General features: G+C 44.5%; 1 protein-coding gene across 5 annotated transcripts in view; it reads left to right on the top strand.

Annotated features, from left to right (window-relative positions):
• The window catches only part of DENND2A (DENN domain containing 2A), a 122,359-nt gene that overhangs the window by 20,059 nt on the left and 82,923 nt on the right, over positions 1-19,377 (top strand). For 3 of the 5 annotated variants that reach the window (XM_082472872.1, XM_082472873.1, XM_082472875.1), the window contains 2 exons: positions 5,884-5,985; positions 8,973-10,136. In XM_082472872.1, the coding sequence (XP_082328998.1) occupies positions 5,912-5,985; positions 8,973-10,136 (1,238 nt within the window). In that variant the 5' untranslated portion in view covers positions 5,884-5,911. Of the gene's footprint in view, positions 1-5,883; positions 5,986-8,972; positions 10,137-19,377 lie in introns of those variants that run through there. The other 2 variants (XM_082472876.1, XM_082472874.1) reach the window with 1 other exon arrangement.

The following is a 19,377-nucleotide window of genomic DNA, read 5'->3' as shown; positions in this document are numbered from 1 at the left end:
TCCATTTGTATGGCTAGACCACATTTTGTTTATCCAGTCATCTGTTGAGTATAAGAAAATGGTATATGTGTTCGCTCATTCAGCAAATATTTCTTTTCTTTTTAAAAAATATTTATTTATTTATTTATTTATTTTTGGCTGCGTTGGGTCTTCGTTTCTGTGCGCAGGCTTTCTCTAGTTGCAGCAAGCGGGGGCTACTCTTCGTTGCAGTGCGTGGGCTTTTCACTGCAGTGGCTTCTCTTGTTGTGGAGCACGGGCTCTAGGTGTGCGGGCTTCAGTAGTTGTGGCATGCGGGCTCAGTAGTTGTGGCTCGCGGGATCTAGAGCACAGACTCAGTAGTTGTGGCACACGGGCTTAGTTGCTCCGCGGCATGTGGGATCTTCCCGGACGAGGGCTTGAACGCCTGTCCCCTGCATTGGCAGGCGGATTCTTAACCACTGCGCCACCAGGGAAGCCCCAACAAACATTTCTTGAACATGCTTATTTAAAGGGGGAATCTTCTGGGCTCAAAGCAGAACTCCTAGAAATAGGAAGACTTTGGTTGTTACCAGAAAAGCCATTACCTTGGCTCTGCCACAGGCTTTACCTGACGTGTGCACTGAGGACCTGGGGTCTGGTCGTGGTGTGCAGGCACTGTTTAAGCATTTGGTCCAAGAGTGCAGGCTGGGATTTTGCCAAATATGGCCCCCGGGTGTGGTTCTGAGGCATCACGTAGCCTTTGGCTTCCGTTGTTACTCACCTGCTTCAGGATCCCCCATCTTCTTCCAAATGTGAAAATATTGCTTTTCTTGTGAAAATAGTACCCCCCAAAAAGCTGTTATGTAAATAACTAGAGTGGCCTGTTTTAATTTTAAAAATTATTTTTGTTTGTTTGAAGATAATGAAAATGAAGCATCAAGAGGCTCAGGAAAGTGCTTCACTAAGCAGTTAGACGCAGCAAGAGTTGTGTTATGTGATTGTGCACTGCTTTTTTTTTTTTTTTTCCTTCTCAACACATTTTCTGAAAACAAACACCTTCTGGGTATGCTTGCTAATAAGAAGAATGCTCAGGGAATTCCCTGGTGGCCTAGTGGTTAGGATTCTGGGCTTTCACTGCTGTGGCCCAGGTTCAATCCCTGGTCAGGAAACTGAGATCCTGCAAGCTGTGCAGCCAAAAAATAATAATAATAATAATGCTCAGTTGAGAAAATAACTATTTTTGTTCTACCGTAATTGTTATAGTTTCTTCTCAGTTTTGTTGCCTGCTGTTTACAAGCTGATAAAACTAAGTTATTAGAATCATTAAAGCTGAAAAGCTTGTCTTTTTTTTGTTTTTTTTAAATTTATTTATTTACTTTTAAAAATAAATAAAAATTTATTTTATTTTATTTATTATTTTTGACTGCGTTGGGTCTTCGTTGCTGTATGCAGGCTTTCTCTAGTTGCGGTGAGCAGGGGCTACTCTTTGTTGCAGTGCATGGGCTTCTTATTGCAGTGGCTTCTCATTGTGGAGCACGGGCTCTAGGTGCGCGGGCTTCAGTAGTTGTGGCACGTGGGCTCAGTAGTTGTGGCTTGCGGGCTCTAGAACGCAGGCTCAGTAGTTGTGGCGCATGGGCTTAGTTGCTCTGTAGCACGTGGGATCTTCCCTGACCAGGGCTCAAACCCGTGTCCCCTGCATTGGCAGGTGGATTCTTAACCACTGCGCCACCAGAGAAGCCCTTGTAGTTTTATTTGCAACACAAATAAAACCACTCAAAGTTTAATTTTATTAGTATGTAATCATTTATGATCTAAACTGTATTTCTCATTCAGTATTTCAAGTCTGACCATTTTATGAATCAAGTTATGTATCATATACATTTACCTACATTTCAGAACTAACATACTAGCCTTAGAACACTGAAGGGCACTGGAAAATTATAGTTATGTATTCCTCACTCCACCTCCTCCCCTACCCAAATTTCATTGAATATACTTACACTGTATTTTCAGTTGAGATATAATTCACATAAAATTCACCATTTAAAAGTACACAATTGGGCTTCCCGGGTTGCACAGTGGTTAAGAATCCACCTGCCAATGCAGGGGACACGGGTTCAAGCCCTGGTCCAGGAAGATCCCACATGCCGCAGAGCAACTAAGCCCATGCGCCACAACTACTGAAGCCTGAGCACCTAGAGCCAGTGCTCCAGAACAAGAGAAGCCACCGCAATGAGAAGCCCGTGCACCGCAACGAAGAGTAGCCCCAACTCGCCACAACTAGACAAAGCCTGCGCGCAGCAATGAAGACCCAACACAGCCCCCCCCCAAAAAAAGTGCACGATTTAGGGACTTGTAATGTGTTCACTATGTTGTGCAGCTATCATCACTATCTAATTCCAGAACATTTCTATCATTCCCAAAAGAAACCTTTACCTGTTAGTAATCTTCCCAATTCCCCTTCCCTCTATGGATTTACCTATTCCGGACATTTCATATAAATACAATCATACAATGCTCCTTTTGTATCTGGTTTTTTTCACATAGTGTGTTTTCAAGGTACAGCCATGCTGTAGCATGTAATGGTCCTTTATTCCTTTTTAAGATTGAGTTGAATAACATTATACTATATGGCTAGACCACATTTTGTTTGTTTATCCATTCATCCGTTGATCAACATTTCCAGATTTCATTTTTTATTTAAATCACTGTTTTTGTTTTAAGATTTGGGGAAAATCCGTTCTTCCTCCTCCCACCCCCACCATGTCCTGTGGCTTAAACATGTCCAGGGTTTTTTTTATAGCAGTCCCTAAACCAGTACTATCCAAACTTCTTCTTGTAAGTGACCTTGATCACAAAATTTCTGTAGACCATGTATCACCTCCCTGTTCCCAACATAAAAACCCCACCAGAGCTAATAGGAAGAAGGTTATTACTGTTGGTGATATCAACAATCAATGGCATCCTATATAATTTTTAAATATCATAAATGGATAATTAATTAATGCCCAGAACAAAATATGAACAATGCTTTATTATAAGTAGAAGCACTCTAAGAGGCCAAGCCTCAGACCATGAGTAGCTGTCTTACCGGGCCCCTGGTATTTAAGACTATGCTGGCTTCACCAGGTGGTGTTTCCTGCCTGCCTTTGCTGGTTCCTCAAATGGCAGTGGAGGGAGGAGAGCAGGCAGGCGTGGGCCAGATTCTAAAGGAGTTACCATCTCCCCGCTGGGACTCGTCGCTTCTCTCCGCACAGGGCTGCTCCCCTCCCTCCTTCAGGCACCCTCAGGCTCTCCTGTAAGAACTGCTCTCGGGAAAAGATCTGATATGTCAACTGCCTCCTTCCTACTTGTGGAAAAACACTTTATATCTGTTTTAAAATCTTGACCCTTTTGGGGGGAAATACTTGTTTTTAAATTAATGATTTCACATTTAGTACCCCAAACCCCTTTTAAAAAAATAGTGTTTTCAGAGATTAGGCTGGAATTTCAAGCCTTAGTGGGTAAACTTGAAGGAGTCACAAAATAATATAGCATTTTGATCTAGTAGTGTCAGTCTGGAGCAATTAAATTTTCTGTGGGCTTTTGAGACTGACCAGAAGCATCTCACTATAATCTCTCTCTTTCTCTCTCTTGAAAAAGTAAAGGTAATTCAGAGAAGTAATTAGGAGTAACATGTTGAGATGTTAGAAGGGAGTTCCTAACATTAAAAGCTGAAAAGACTCTCCCACCACTTCTTAACTTCACCTGATCCTTCCAATCAACTTGACATTGATGCCCAAAGAGAACCTTTGAGTCAAGAACAGATTTTACAGTATTCACTTTAGCAGGAAGAAAAAGAAAACTTGATTATGGACTAGACTGATAAACATAATCGGCTGTAGATACCCCGGCATTTAAAAAATATCTTCTTCAATTTGTAAGACAGCTTAAAAAACTTACGGGAATGTTCGAATATGCAAAAAACATATGAACTTTCATGGACCACACTTTGGGAAACAGCTCCATCTTGTATTCCCAGACCTATAAAATGATAGAGAAGTTTATCTTGGTAATTTAAGTCACAGAGTTCTCCCACCTAGCAAATTAGGCTAGGCTTGTCACCTAATTAATGACCTTTAAACATCAGAGACAAAAGGGAAGTGTCCAAGTTTTGTGGGAGCAGCATTTTCCACTCTTCTGTGAATTTAGAAATGTTGGTGAGCTGATTGCTGAGTGTGCCTGGGGTTCTATGCCCCCTCAGTTCCAGCCCCTTAAGCCCACTTGAACTTGCTTTTCAGACTGTGGTATCAGCTGTTTCTCTAGAGACTGTGGTTTTCGGACTGGAAGTTATTACTGCTTGATGGGAATCAAGTTCACTTAAGTACCGTGTTGTTTAAGTGCTTCTCGGGATCTTTAACCTCAAAGTTCATACATGGTTCTCTGTGCATTAGACACAGTGGGCTTTGTGCTTTTTGAAAAAGCTATGGCTTCCTAGGAAGTATAAGGAAACCGTTCCCTTGAGGAGAGAGGGGGTTATGGGGCTGGTCGTGACCCCAGCACAGTCCCGGTGCTCTCCCCGGAGGCACACACCACGTCTTCCTCATCCTTGAGTGCCCAGAGCATCCTGCACAGGGCCTGGCAGCTATTCACAGAGCCAGTGAAAGAGGATGCCAGCTCGAAGGAAGAGGGTGAGTGGGGAGAGTTGCTGCTCACGTGGAGCAAGGCTGCATCGCTGTGGGCTTGGTCTGTGTGGAGGCGGAGTGCGGACGGGTGGAGGGCAGCGGGGCGTGGCTATTACCCTTGAGTCCCCTGGGGCCTCTGCCAGATGCAGGACAGAAGAGCAGTGTCTGTCAGCCCAGCCGCACAGAGAGGCTCCAGAAGCTTTGCTGAGCATTATGAGAGGGGCAATGAGTTCCTTCCTGTCCCTGAAAGGCCTTTCAGGGCTCTTTTCCCTAACGGAGGGGAGAGACCTGGGGCCTGGCTTCTTTAAAGAACTGGGCTTGCTTTCAACACTGACATACCCCCAAATGCAGGGTGCCGCTCACTGGAAAGGGGGACAGCTGGGTTCCGTGGGCAGGCCCAAGCTCCGTCCTCCTCCCACAGTTTCTCTAGAGTTTTTTTCAGCTCACCATTTCCTAACCTCCCTCTTCTTTAATTTGTTGACCGTGTTCACTCTTCTCTTTTTCTTTCTCCCTCTAGCCTCCCTTTCCTTGTTCCCAAGAGTTATATGCATGTCTTAAAGCCTAGCCCTTTGATTTCTTGGGGGGAGGGGATGCCTAGGCCAAGAAACAATAATTAAAATACCTGCACATCCTAGTAGTTAGAAAACTACTAGGCAGGTAAAACTTCCTGAGAGCGGGGATAGGAATCTTGGAAACTTGAGAAGGAGGTGGGAGAGGGATTCCTGGGAGGTTCGGTGGAAAAGACGTGAATCTCTGTACAGGGCTCCAAAGACAGTGTGGGTTTACACCCAACATGGGGGCAGCAGAGGAGTAGAGTAGCTCTGGGTAGGTATTTCCACTTTAGCAGGTGGTTTATTTCTTGTTTCAAATAAAGTAATAGCTCTTCTCTTCTTTAGGGGCTGTTAGCTCATCACAGGTTCTTACAGAGCCTTGAAAAAGTGTCAAGTTGTGCTGGTATTTATGTTTTACTTTCTAAGGTTATACGTTTTCTTAAAAATTGTGGTTACATTATCTAAAAGACACACACACACACACACACACACACACACACACACACGACAAGTGCTGGCATGGGGTCTGAATCTGGGTGGACCTCAGGATTCTGTGCCTTTGCCCAACCCCTTCCTGGGTCAGGGATTCTGTATGGTGCACCTCTGTCACCCCCTACTCCTGGGTGGACTCCACCAGAGACAGATAGTTTGGGGTGTGGGCCCTCGATTCGCTGCCGTGGCTCACTGAGCGTGCATCCCTGTTCCCCCAGGCGACTTGGAGCTCCTCTTGGTGCTGACATGGTGACAGTGTGCAGGCCAGCCAAGGGCAGCCACAGCCAGACTGAAAACCTGGGCCACAAATTGGCTGACAAGTAAGAACTTTTCTCCCCGAGGAATGCAGAAGTTGGCCCGGATTCTCAGTCTCCTTCCTTTTTCTACTGCCTTTCCCTCCTCACTAACCCTGCCTCCCTGAACTAAGGGGGCATGCTTTTCCAGGTCTTAGCGGTGAGCCTCCTGTAAATCATCTCCATGCACTGCGTTCAGTCAGCAGCCCAAGACCAGCGTGGTCAAGGGAATGTCTTCCCGGTGCCCAGTGTCCGCTTCAGGCCCTATGCCCATGGATGCCTTCCAGTCCAGGGCTTATTTTTCTAACTACTAGGATGTGCGGGTATTCTAATTATCGTTGAGCCCTAAAGCTTTGCAGCTGCATCTGTCCACACAGCCTGCTTTATATTAGCAGGGTTGTTTTCTCCCCAGGTGGAGCCCTCTCCTCTGATACCCTCTCTCACATTCTGCAATGGAATGAGCAATTGCTGGGCTGTTCGCAGATCACTGAGCTGTTCACGACTGTGCATCCCAGTCCAGAGCCCCTTCTGGGGCCACAGAATCCTGGAAACAGGAACTCGAGCAATTCTGGGGTGCAGCAACCATGTGGAGAAGGCACTCTGCCCCTGGTTTCATCATCCTTGCCGCTCTTGCTTGAGCTTTGTAATTCCAGCGTGGTTTTCCAGCAAGCTAGCCTTTTTCCTCTTCAGCTTTTAGATGGGGCCTCAGTGATTGTGAAGCCGCTCCAGATGTCTGGGATCTTAGACAATAACTACAATCATTATAATAACGCTAGTTACCGTTTATTGCCATCAAGACTTATAATGTGTGCTGTGCTCTGGGCACATTACATATATTAACACAACCATTCATTCATTGTATTTATTGACTACCTACTATGTACTGGGCACAGCAAACAAGATAAATTTGGCCTCTGCACCAATAAAATCCAGTGTTCTCATTTTAAAGTGAAAAAAGATGAAGCCAAGGTCCACACCCAGGTCCCTCTAACTCTAAAGCCATATAGTTATCTACTGCCAATATTTTTTAACAGTACATAGGATATTTATGATTATATATCATCAATTCTCACTAAGTGTGAACTAACCTGAATTGTGTTTTTATGTGTCCTGTCTCGTCATCTTGCCTCTAGCACAATGAGAGCAAGGACTTAAATTTCTGTCTTTTGAACTCTCAGTAAAATAACAAACTGATTCTGACTAAAATTTGAATTCATGCCAATGTCCTCAGTGGTGACAGGACCATTAAAAAAGGGTTTCTTTTTTGTAAGCGCTCTGTTATGAATGCTAATTGATTATTTAAATAAGGAATTCTGCTTTGATAGCCATATTTAACATATGAAAATTTGTCTGCAATTTCACAAGTTTCTGGTTTATGCTGAGCAACCAAGAACAACAACATAATTTACGTGTTAATGTCCCAATCCAGGGAGAAGTCTTTACATAAACAACTGTTAGTCTCTGGAATAGAAAGCTAGCTAGTAACAGTATGCATGAAATTGCTAATTATTCATCCCTCATGTGAACCTTAACTGGAGTTTCCATATAGTCAGATCTATATATTCAGAAAACATGCACCATGAAGTCGGTCCATGCATGTTTGCTAATCTTGGCACATTTAAGGTCCCTGTGCTCCTTCATGACCTTTGCTGGTGGAAGAATGCTTTGCATTTCAAAACACAGATACTCCCATTCTCATTAGAATAGCTTAAAATGTTCTGTTTTTCTTTCAAAATAATTTTTAACATCTTCGTGGCACTAACTCATCTCCTAAAGTCACGTATGGAGGCCTATATCCCCACACATACGTGCTAGGCCAGAACTTTCTGCAATGATGGAAATGTTCTTCTGCATCCAGTACAGTGACCGTTAGCCACACATGGCTACTGAGTACTTGACATATGGCTGCTGCAACTGAGGAAGTGAAGCTTGAATTTAATTTGATTTTAGTTCAAATAGCCACATGTGGCTAGTGGCTACTATATCGGACAGTGCAGTTCCAGGCCATGCGAGAAATCTGAATCTGCTTGTTTACTCACTTATTCACGCAACAAATATTTATTGACCACCTTCTCTGCCGGATGTTGTTCTGGGTGCTAGGGATGTAGCAGTAGCCAAAACAGGCCACCATTCAAAACAAAACAAAACAATCCCTGTCCTCACGGTGAGACCAGTCTAGTAGGGCTCACATTCTAGAGGAGGTTCCATTCAAATGCAGCCAATCACTGTGGCTTTACCCACTCAGATCAGGACAATTTATCAAGCCCAGTATTAGGAAAAACCTCATGACTTGTGGCATTGTTTTAAGTAGTCATTCCAAAGGATCATCTGTTGGTATAATCTTCTATCTCATGAAACTTCTCCTATTTTCATCAGGGGAAAAAGCAAATATGGGACTTCCCTAGTGGTCCAGTGGTTAAGGCTCTGCACTTCCAATGCAGGGGGCCTAGGTTCCATCCCTGGTCCGGGAACTAGATCCCACATGCCACAACTAAGAGCCCACATGCTGCAGTGAAGATCCCGCACGTGGCAACTAAGACCCGGTGCAGCCAAATAAATAAATACATAACTAAATAAATAAAATACTAAGAAAAAGCTAATAATAATGACAACTACCATTTATTGTAGACTCACACCATACTAGATGCTTTATATGAGCTAGCTTATTAAATGTTTACAGCCACCCTGTTAGATATGTTTATTATTCCCATTTTACAGATGAGGAAACTGAGGTTTAGAGAAGTTAAGCAACTTACCCAAGGTCAGACAGCTGGTCAGTGGTTGAATTAGGATTTAAACCCAAGTCTATTGGACTCCACAGTCCAATAGCTCCTTTCATTTCACCGTGCTGTCTCCCCAAGGAAAACATAAAGTGATTTTTTTAATGGTGGTTTCAATGTGTGTGGCTTGCAACTAGTATGTAACATTTATATCTAAGTTCTAGCAAATCTGAATGACTAGTTAAGAACAATAACCAAGAATTCCTGCACTCAGTGTTTGTCTTTCTTGTTCAGGGTCAAGGTGGAAGGTCCAAAGGCTGGGGAAGACCCTCAAAGGCAGCCGTTTAGGTCCTCCGTTCCTTTCCTAGAGACTGATCAGGATTCACCCTTCCGAAGAAGCCCACTGGAGAGCCTCTATAACCTGATGCTAGAGCCAAGAGTGGACTGTTTCCAGCAGAACATGTTCAGCTCAAATATGATCATCAGCGACCCAGCTTCAGATCTCGGCACTAAAGGAGCCAGCAGGGCCGGCAAGAGGCAGCTAAGCAGTGTTCAGAACCCCTGCCCTCCCGCCCGAGGCGGGGCCTGGCACAAGTCCCTCAGCATAAAGGACAAGATATCAGAATGGGAAGGGAAAAAGGAGTTGCCCACTCCTACCCCTGGCAGGAAAGCAGATGGACAAGAGGATTACCTGACGTCGTGTGTGACGGAGAGGAGAAGCCACGATGGTTCGAGGACTCGGGTCGCAGAGGCTCAGGACGGAACAAGGCTGGACGCAGAGAGTAGAGAGGATGAGAGGAATAAAGGGGTAGTGAAAGTCGGGGCACAGGATGCAGAGCAGAGGCAAGACCTGAGCCAGCCAGCCCGGGAGCTGGCTCCTAGCTTGGGAAGAGGCCGGGAGCCCAGGCTTGGCAAACAGCGCTTTCAGAATGATAGCCTCTCTGTGCTGAAGCAGGTGGAGAAACTTGAGCAGGCTCTGAAGGATGGGTCTGCAGGGTTGGATCCCCAGTTACCTGGCACCTGTTATTCCCCACACTGCCTGCCGGACAAGGCCGAGGAGGGGCCCACCCTTCCTGAGAACCGTGGGGGCGGGAGTAGCTCAGAATTCAGGGCCCACCGCTTGGACCTGGAAGGCAGAGAGCCCGCCCCTGAGGCCACAGAGGAAAGGAAGGGCTTGGGCGGGAGGCCCTGCGACCAGAGGCTGGAGAGTGTGTACAGGGGCTTGGAGGACTCCCCCGCAAGACCCTTCATCAGCCCCCCACCCAAACCCCGGAGAACTTTCAAACATGATGGCGAAGGGGACAGGGATGGGAACCCAGGCATGAGCTTCCGGAAAGATAAAAGGAACCTGCCTCCTCTGCCCTCTCTACCTCCCCCGCCCCTGCCCTCCTCTCCCCCGCCTTCCTCTGTGAACAGGAGACTGTGGAGCGGGAGACCGAAAGCCAGTGCTGACCACAGGTAGGTGACTGGTGGCTGTCGGCTGGAGCCCTTTAGGCCACACTGCAACTGTCTGTTCTCAGCCTGATTATTTACTGTATTAAACCGTTGGATCTTGTAGTTAGTTGAGACTGTTCATAGCTTAAGATGGTTCACTGATTAAACCTGAAAACGTGGTAACGGACACAGGTGTTTTGTGTTAGTTCCTTGTCTTCCAAAAAGAGTATTGGCCTTGAAAAGTCACCCTTTGGATGTGATGAGTGCTTGTAATTCAGACAGTAACCAAGAGTTAAATGAACACTTGTATTGACGCTGGCCATCTACTAATTGGTGCTAATTGACGCTCATTCTGCTACTACCATCCCCACCTGGTGCGTGGTGCGCGGAGTCCTTCCCGGCTCTTCCTTTCATGTTTTTTCTTGGTATGGGCTCTAGAAACACACTGCCTGGCCTACCCTGGCCCTATCATGGTCTATCTAAGTGACTTTGAACAAGTTACTTAACCTCTCGAGGCCTCAGTTTTCTCATTTATGCGTACAGATGCACACACGGTAAATATTTTATAATATTAAAATAATACCTTAGATAATAAGACATGTGAATGCTTGAAGGTAAAATCTGTGCTTTGGAAACAATTTCTTTTCTGTTTTGAAACCTAATTTCTTGTCTACTTCTGTAATGTGCTAATTGGTTTGATACCTGCTAATCTGGAAACCAGCTACTGAGAAAAACTCCTCAGAACAGTTGTCTGTACCTACTGTCACCACTTCTTCCCCTCCTGTGTTTATCTTGACTCGCTGCAGTTGGGCCTTTGCCACTTATCCTGGAACTGCTCTAGGCCGAGTCACCTACGACCTCCATCTTGCTAAATCCAGTTGCCAGTTCTCTGTTCTTTTCTTTTTTTTTATATAAATTTATTTATTTATTTTTGGCTGTGTTGGGTCTTCGTTTCTGTGCGAGGGCTTTCTCTAGTTGTGGCAAGCGGGGGCCACTCTTCATCGTGGTACACGGGCCTCTCACTGTCGTGGCCTCTCTTGTTGTGGAGCACAGGCTCCAGACGCGCAGGCTCAGTAGTTGTGGCTCACAGGCCCAGTTGCTCCACGGCATGTTGGATCTTCCCAGACCAGGGCTCAAACCCGTGTCCCCTGCATTGGCAGGCAGATTCTCAACCACTGCGCCATCAGGGAAGCCCTCTGTTCTTTTCTTGATTGACCTCTCTTAGCATTTGAGAACCAACTTGACTCACACCACCTTGAAATACTATGTTCACTAGGCTTCTAGGCCACCAGCTTTCCTGATAGTCCTACTTCACTGGCTGCTCCTTCTCAGCTCCATTTTCCTTTCCCTCTACATGTCGGAATAACAGCCCCCCAACCCATCTACACGCCATCCCGGGATTACGTCACCTTTCCTCCATTTACGCTCACGCCCTTAAATGATCTCACCCAGTCCCATGGTTTTAAGTGTCAGTTACATGCTTATGATTCCCAGATGTATATCTCCAGCCCTGATTCTCCCCCAGCCTCAGGTTTGTATAGTCCTGTCATGCTTGGGTCTCCATTTGGTTATCTAATAGCTTGGACTTAACATGTCTAAACCTAAGTTCTCAATCCAGGCCACTACTAACGGTCTCGTCCCAAAATAGATGCTATCTTATTAAATGGTATCACCCTTTGTTTTGCTTACGCCAAAAACCTAGGGGTCATTTGTGATTTCTCTCTTTTTCACGTATCCCCAGTCTAATTCATCAGCAAGTCCTTTGGTTCTAGTTTTAAACATTTTCTTAAAGCTGACCACATCTCCTCCACTGCCACCACCTTAGTCATTTTGTATCCACCCCCAGTGTTCTTCTCCTCAGCAGCCAGAGGAGTCTTCTAGAAATATAGATTTGATCATGTCAGTCCCCTACTCAACATGGTCTGTCAGGTAGGATTCTTTGGGTGCCAGAAACGTAATGTCTTATGTTCTCTTACAGGGGAAAAAAAGTTTGGGTATTCTAGAATTTCTGGAAACACACACACATATATATTATATCCTTTAAAAAATGAAATCATGCTCTATATCAACTGTTTTTGTTTTTGTTTTTAAACAAACACTTGATATAGGCACCTAGATTTTTCCTCCTTAGGATTTTTTTTCTTTTTTTTTTTTAATTTATTTATTTATTTTTGGCTGTGTTGGGTCTTCGTTTCTGTGCGAGGGCTTTCTCTAGTTGTGGCAAGCGGGGGCCACTCTTCATCGTGGTACACGGGCCTCTCACTGTCGTGGCCTCTCTTGTTGTGGAGCACAGGCTCCAGACGCGCAGGCTCAGTAGTTGTGGCTCACAGGCCCAGTTGCTCCGCGGCATGTGGGATCTTCCCAGACCAGGGCTCGAACCCGTGTCCCCTGCATTAGCAGGCAGACTCTCAACCACTGCGCCACCAGGGAAGCCCTCGACTGTTTTTTACTTAGGATCTCATTGAGATATTTCAGTGGTTCCACTTTCCTTTCTTTTTTTCACCTTCCTTTTTTAACTGCCATCTTTACAGCACGTGGCTAAACCATATTTTATTTAGCCATTCCCCTAGTGATTTACACCTAGGTTGTTTCCAGTTTACAAATAACGCTGTGACGAACACAATGTGGCGTCAGAGAAGACTCTAGAGCCAGAGAACTTACTAGCTCTGCACCTTACTAGCTGTGTGACATCGGACAAGCTCCTAAATTTGTCTGAGCCTCATTTTACTGATTTGTAAAATGGAGATGTATAATTATCTCCATGTGACCACTTCATAGCTTTGTTGTGAAGATTGGATGAGTAAATATTTGTAAACATAAGTTAAAACAGAGCCTGGCATATAGTAAATGATCAATAAATGTTAGCTGTTATTTTTTTCTCGCTCTATTCTGTTTAGTTAATCAGGGTACCTATTTCTTTTCTAGGACCAAACTGTTTTAATTATTTTAACCTCATAATCTGTTTTATTTATTTATTTTAATTAATTAATTAATTTTTGGCTGCATTGGGTCTTCATTGCTGCACACAGGCTTTCTCTAGTTGAGGCGAGCAGGGGCTACTCTTCGTTGCAGTGCACGGGCTTCTCATTGCAGTGGCTTCTCATTGCAGAGCACAGGCTCTAGGCGCACGGGCTTCAGTAGTTGTGGCACGCGGGCTCAGTAGTTGTGGCTCACAGGCTCTAGAGCGCAGGTTCAGTAGTTGTGGCTCACGAGCCTAGGTGCTCCGCGGCATGTGGGATCTTCCCAGACCAGGGATCAAACCCGTGTCCCCTGCATTGGCAGGTGGCTTCTTAACCACTGCACCACCAGGGAAGTCCCTGTTTGGATATAGAATTCTTAATTAACAATATTTTTCTTTCAGCCTTTTGAATATGTGATCCCAATACCTTCTGGCCTCCATAGTTCCTATTAGAAATCAAATAATCTTACTGAAGATCCCTTGTATGTGAGGAGTTAGCGCCTTCAGTAGTTGTGGCACGTGGGCTCAGTAGTTGTGGCTTGTGGGCTCTAGAGCGCGGGCTCAGTAGCTGTGGCGCACAGGCTTAGTTGCTCCGCGGCATGTGGGGTCTTCCCAGACCAGGGCTCGAACCCGTGTCCCTGCATTGGCAGGCAGATTCTTAACCACTGTGCCACCAGGGAAGTCCCCTCATAATCTGTTTTAATATGTAGTAGAGCTTACAGAAATTTCTTATCGTTGCTAATAATTAGTGGATTCTTTTGGACATGCTACATATACTATCATGTAATACACACACGAATGATCATTTGGTCTCCTTTTTAATAATTATAAACCTCTTATTTATTTCCTAATTATTCTCCTTATTCAAAAAATGTCTTGAATATTCTGATGTCTTTTCCTAAATGGTCTATATTATCACTATCAAATTTCATACACACGCGAAATATGTCAGCTTTTAATTGGGATTCTATACATTTGCTAAGTTTATTCCTAAGTATTTTATTCTTTTGTTGCCATTGTTAATGTAATCTTTTTTCTCATTTATATGGTCTTTGTATTTAAGAAAACTATTTATTTTTGTATATTATTCATTTAAAAGACTCCTTAAAGAAATTTCTTACTGTTTCTAATTGTTTGTCAATTGTTTCTCTTGGATTTTCTGCATATATAATCATATTGTCTGCAAAGAATTATCATTTTATGTTTTTCATTTTGATTTACATCTCCAAATTCTTTCTCTTACTAAAGTGCACTGACTAATATTTTCATAACTGTGTGAAATAATAGTGCTGATAGCACTGGGCAGCTTTATCTCACCCCTAACTTTAGTGGTAATGCTTCTGGTGTTACTCTCAAGCACGCTTTTTTTTAATTTATTTATTTTTTTTAAAGGAATTCCTTTATTTTTATTATTTATTTATTTATTTATTTATTTTTGGCTGTGTTGGGTCTTCGTTTCTGTGCAAGGGCTTTCTCTAGTTGCGGCAAGCGGGGGCCACTCTTCATCGCGGTGCGCGGGCCTCTCACTATCGCGGCCTCTCTTGTTGTGGAGCACAAGCTCCAGATGCGCAGGCTCAGTAGTTGTGGCTCATGGGCCCAGTTGCTCCGTGGCATGTGGGATCTTCCCAGACCAGGGTTCGAACCCGTGTCCCCTGCATTAGCAGGCAGATTCTCAACCACTGCGCCACCAGGGAAGCCCTCAAGCACTCTTGTTGGAGTTATGTTTTCATGCTATCTAGGTAGTGTTCATTGGTAATCCTTTTTTTACTAAGAGTTTAAAAAATTAGGATTGGGTTTTGTCAAATTACTTTTCAGAAACTTTATATGATTGTGTGGTTCTTCTCCTCTGACCTATTAATAGTGAATTTATATCCTACTATTTGGGGGATGAACTCCCACTTTGTTCTGGTTCATTATTCTTTTAATGCACAACTGAATTCTATTTGCTAATATTCTATTTAAGATTTTTTTTTAATTTATTGTATTTTATTTATTTATTTAATTTATTTTTGGCTCTATCAGGTCTTAGTTGCGGCACATGGGATCTTTTGTTGCGGCGTGCAGGCTTCTTTCTAGTTGTGGCGTGCAGGTTTTCTCTCTCCAGTTGTGGCATGCGGGCTCCAGGGTGCGTGGGCTCTAGTTTGCGGCATGTGGGCTGTAGTTGAGGTGCACGAGCTCAGTAGTTGTGGTGTGCAGGCCTGGTTGCCCTGTGGCATGTGGGATCCCAGTTCCCTCACCAGGGATCAAACCTGCATCCCCTGCATTGGAAGGTGATTCTTTACCACTGGACCACCAGGGAAGCCCCCTATTTAAGATTTTTGTACCAGTATTCTATAAATGGGACTGGTCTATACTTGGATTTTATTATACTAACTTTACCAGGCTTTGGTATCAGCGTTATGTGATATCTATAGAAGAATTTACAGGCTTCCTTCTTTATGTGCTGAGAAGGTTTGAATCCACCTCCAATTCTAAATCCTTTCCCAAACCAGTGCCAACCTCAGGGCCCTAAGTGCTCTCGTGACTTTTCTGCTCCTGTCCCCAGTGCTTACCCAGAGTAGCCCTTCCATGCCCTTTCTGGGCTATTCCTCCAAAGAGGCCCACTCTCCCAGGGGCAGCTTCGTTCTGGGAAATTGGAATCTTTCAGCTGTGTCATCACTGGGCAGACAGATCAACCTGGTGAACAGTTATTCCCATTATCTTTTCTCTCTTAGCTACCATCTGCTCTTTTCAGTCTTCCAGCATTTTCTTTAAAACCAGCTAAAGTTACTTAGTTTCAGTCCAAAGATGTAATTTTTCTTGGCCAGTTTGAATATGGTTGCATCAACTGTGTTTTAAGAATTTTGGCTTTGGATTTTTCGTTTTGTTTAAAATTGTACAACGGAGGTGATTAGGGCAAGATGTTCACTTTCTACTCTTAAAAAACAAAGTATGCCCTTTATTGTGGTCCTATCGCTTAAGAAAAAAAAAAAAAAGAAAAGACCCAACTCTGAATTTGGCAGGCTTCCTGTCCTCTCTGAGGCAGGAAAGCCCAGCCAAGGTTGAAGAAAGAAATGATTAAGGATTTTGAGGTTATGAGGGTTTAGAATTACACGGCCAGGCTGCGCGCTCCCGAGAACGTATTCAGCTTATTTTCATAGGCTGATTAGTCCACCTCAGCAAGAGCCAAACCAATGGATTCAGAGTCTCAGTTTGAGAAAATGTCTTTTTCTTTTTCTTCTCTTTCTCTCTTTCTATTTTTCCCTGCTCTTTTTTCTTTTTTCCTCTTTTCTCTTCTCTTCCTTCTTCCTTCTGTCTCTTCTCTCTTCTTTCTTCATTTCTCTAAAGCCCCAGGAAATTAACTGCAAGGACTTATGCCTTCAATCCTAAAATGGAAAATGAGAAACCCTCAAATGTCAGGAAATTCCACAGATAAGGTTCCTACAGCAGCATTAACTTGGTTATGTATATTTTATGGCATACGTTTAACAACTTTGGCAGGAATGCCTTCAGGCTGACATTTAACAAGAAAAGTTATTATTTTTTAAGTGTAAGCAGCATCCTGAATTCACGTGGGTCTGTATATCCAAAATGTTTTCATTCGAATTCAGATTTTTTGTTTTAGTTTAATTAGATCACATGACAGAGCTTTTAGATCTTTATGAAACCAAATAACTATGTTGACCAAAACTTCAACTTTTCAACTGATTATTTTGGCATCACATAGATTCAGCCTTTCCTTGGGGCTTTAGTGTAAGACTTTCAGAACTTTCAGAGAACACGAAACCTCAGTCATTATATGGCTGCCAAATCATACGGCACTGTTATCGATTCCATAATCTCCATCTACTCTAGGACTGATAGGGATCCCCACAGAAGTCTGGCTGGGTAGCAGCCCTCAGCTATCATGGGTTTAGTCGTTAAAGTTAATGTACCAGCCACGCTGTGGTCTGTCTCCGTCACCATGGCATCCATGAGGCAACTCTAACTACCATGTCTAAAAACTGAATGTTTAACATCTTCAAAGGGGCAAATTGTTTGATTAATTTGAGATTTAGAGCAAAAGTAACTTTGAAAGCGGCTGAGAAGCTTGACTCTGTAAATTTATTTATTTCGATAGTAGTTGCATTGGAAGACAAAGAGATGAGAGTAGAGAGGGTGGTTGTCATTCTACGTTAGAATAGTGATTGTCATGTCTTATTTCTCATGAGAAGGTGGAAATGGTTGGATTTTAGGTACAATGGTGGCTAAGGATAGTTTTTCTTCTGACATTTCTATTTTTGCATCCAGGATAGAGATAAGTGGAAACCCAACATGCGTAGTCATAGCTCTCGACAGAGGAAATACCCGGTAGCAGAGTGAGAGCTAAGAGCTGACGTAAACATTCTCTCATTTAGCCCCCTACTCTGATCACCTGGTGGTGAGACAGGCTGGGACCTGGGACTCTTTGCTGCAGTGCTGCAATGCTTGCACCCGGACAAACATCTCCTTGAGCAGCAAAATACAAAGAAACTATAAGGGACTAAAAATAACTGCGTGCATGTGCAGTTGGGGCAAATTCTGGACAAAAGATACAAAGAGACCAAAAAACCCAACAGCCACTTTTGAAGAGCCGGGCGCAAAACAAGTGGTCGGGAGAAAAAGTAGGGTACTGTGCATGTCCCCTGCATACAACACCACCTAAGGGGTGGGAAACCCACCTAAGCCGTCACTCTAGCCCGACCCCTGGACACACCCCTACCGTCACCCCATATAAGGAACCAGCTCGCAGCCCCTTGAGCGAATGAGCAAGCAAGGGAGCCTGTTGTTTGTTCTCGCTCCACACTGCTGCAGCAGGGGCCCCAGTAAAGTCTTGCCTGAATTTCTTGTCTGGCCTCTGATCAATTTCTATTGATTAAGGAGGCCAAGAACCCTGGTCAGTAACAGTGGTATGAATGCCCTTCCCAAGGAGAAGAGCTGCCCCTGATCACCGGGGATGGAGGAAAGAAGAGAGTCTGTGGCAGCTGGAGGGGGATGAGGGAATCAGAGCAAGGCATCCCTGGTTTCTAGCTCATCTGAATGGTGTTTTAGGTGGGTGCTGGGTCTCAGGCTGTCCAAGCAAATTTAAATACAGCTGAAAATAATTCTGGGGGAAATGTGTTCAAACAATCGACTCAAAATTAGCTCTCAGAATACAGATAAAATATTTCTTTACCCCAAAATAGGGATAAATTATAAGCAGTAAAGGTGGCCATTAAAACCAGCTTTTAAAATATTCACTCACTTACTCAACCAACAAATATTTACTATACCTATGTAGTATTATGCTATAGCAATGAATAAGACAGACTCAGACCCTGCCCTCATGAAACTTACGTACTAGTAATAGTCAGAACTATACAACTGGTTATGTAACTAAGCACTCTCGGGGCCGTGAGGAAGCCCGTGGTGCTGTGGGAATGTTCAGCAGGGGTAGCTAGCCTGTCATGGAAACCGGGCCAGCTCAGAGAGGAAGTGACACTCATGCAAGGCCTGAGGTTCCCAGGCAAGGGGGTGGGCTGGGAAATGGGGAGGTGTGCAGTTTAAGTGGACAAACAAGCAGAGGCCCTGGGGCAAGAAAGAATTTAGCACGCTGGAGGACTGAAAGGCAGGGGGTGGGCCAGAGGGGTAGGAAGAGTGTGAGCTGGGGCCCAGAAGCCCTCTGGAGTCAAGAGCCTTGGAGCCCAGGCGAGGGTTTTGGCCTGTTACCAAAGGGGAATGGGAAGCATCTGGAAGTTTCTAAGAAGGGGAGAGACACAATCCGATTTGCGTTTCTAAGAGGTTGCCCCACCCCGCAGCAGCGGGGAGAGTGGAAGGGGCACCAGTGGACTGCGTGGGTAGTCGGGGCGGGTGGGAGGGAGATCAAGGAGGTTTGGGGGTTACCGTGTGGTATAACTGCAGTGGGGATTGAGAGAAGTGGGTGGATCCCAGGGATACTTGGCAGGTAGAACTCGTTAACTGGTTAGATGTGGGCAGTGATGGAGAAGGAAGGCTGCACAGGACTTCCAGGGTTAAGGCGTAAACACTTGGACGGATGGTGATGGCCTTTGCTGAGATGGCAGCATTGGAGAGGGAGCTGGTCCTCGTCAGGGAGTGGGGAATGGTGGTATGAGTTCAACTTCGGATCTGTTCATTTTGAGCTTCCCGTGCGTCATCTAAACGGAGATGTGGGATGAGCTCTTACGTTAGTACTTCGTTTACAGAAATATGGAAAAGTCACAAATAACATTCAAAATGCTACTTGAAATTACGCTATTTTGCCGGGGGACACCACACAGCTTGCCGGGTCTTAGTTCCCCAGCCAGGGAT

The sequence above is a fragment of the Balaenoptera physalus genome, assembly GCF_965194825.1.
Source record: "Balaenoptera physalus genome assembly, chromosome: 8".
Lineage (NCBI taxonomy): Eukaryota > Metazoa > Chordata > Mammalia > Artiodactyla > Balaenopteridae > Balaenoptera > Balaenoptera physalus.
The sequence above is the reverse complement of the archived record's forward strand: the minus strand, read 5'-3'. Positions and strand labels throughout refer to the sequence as shown.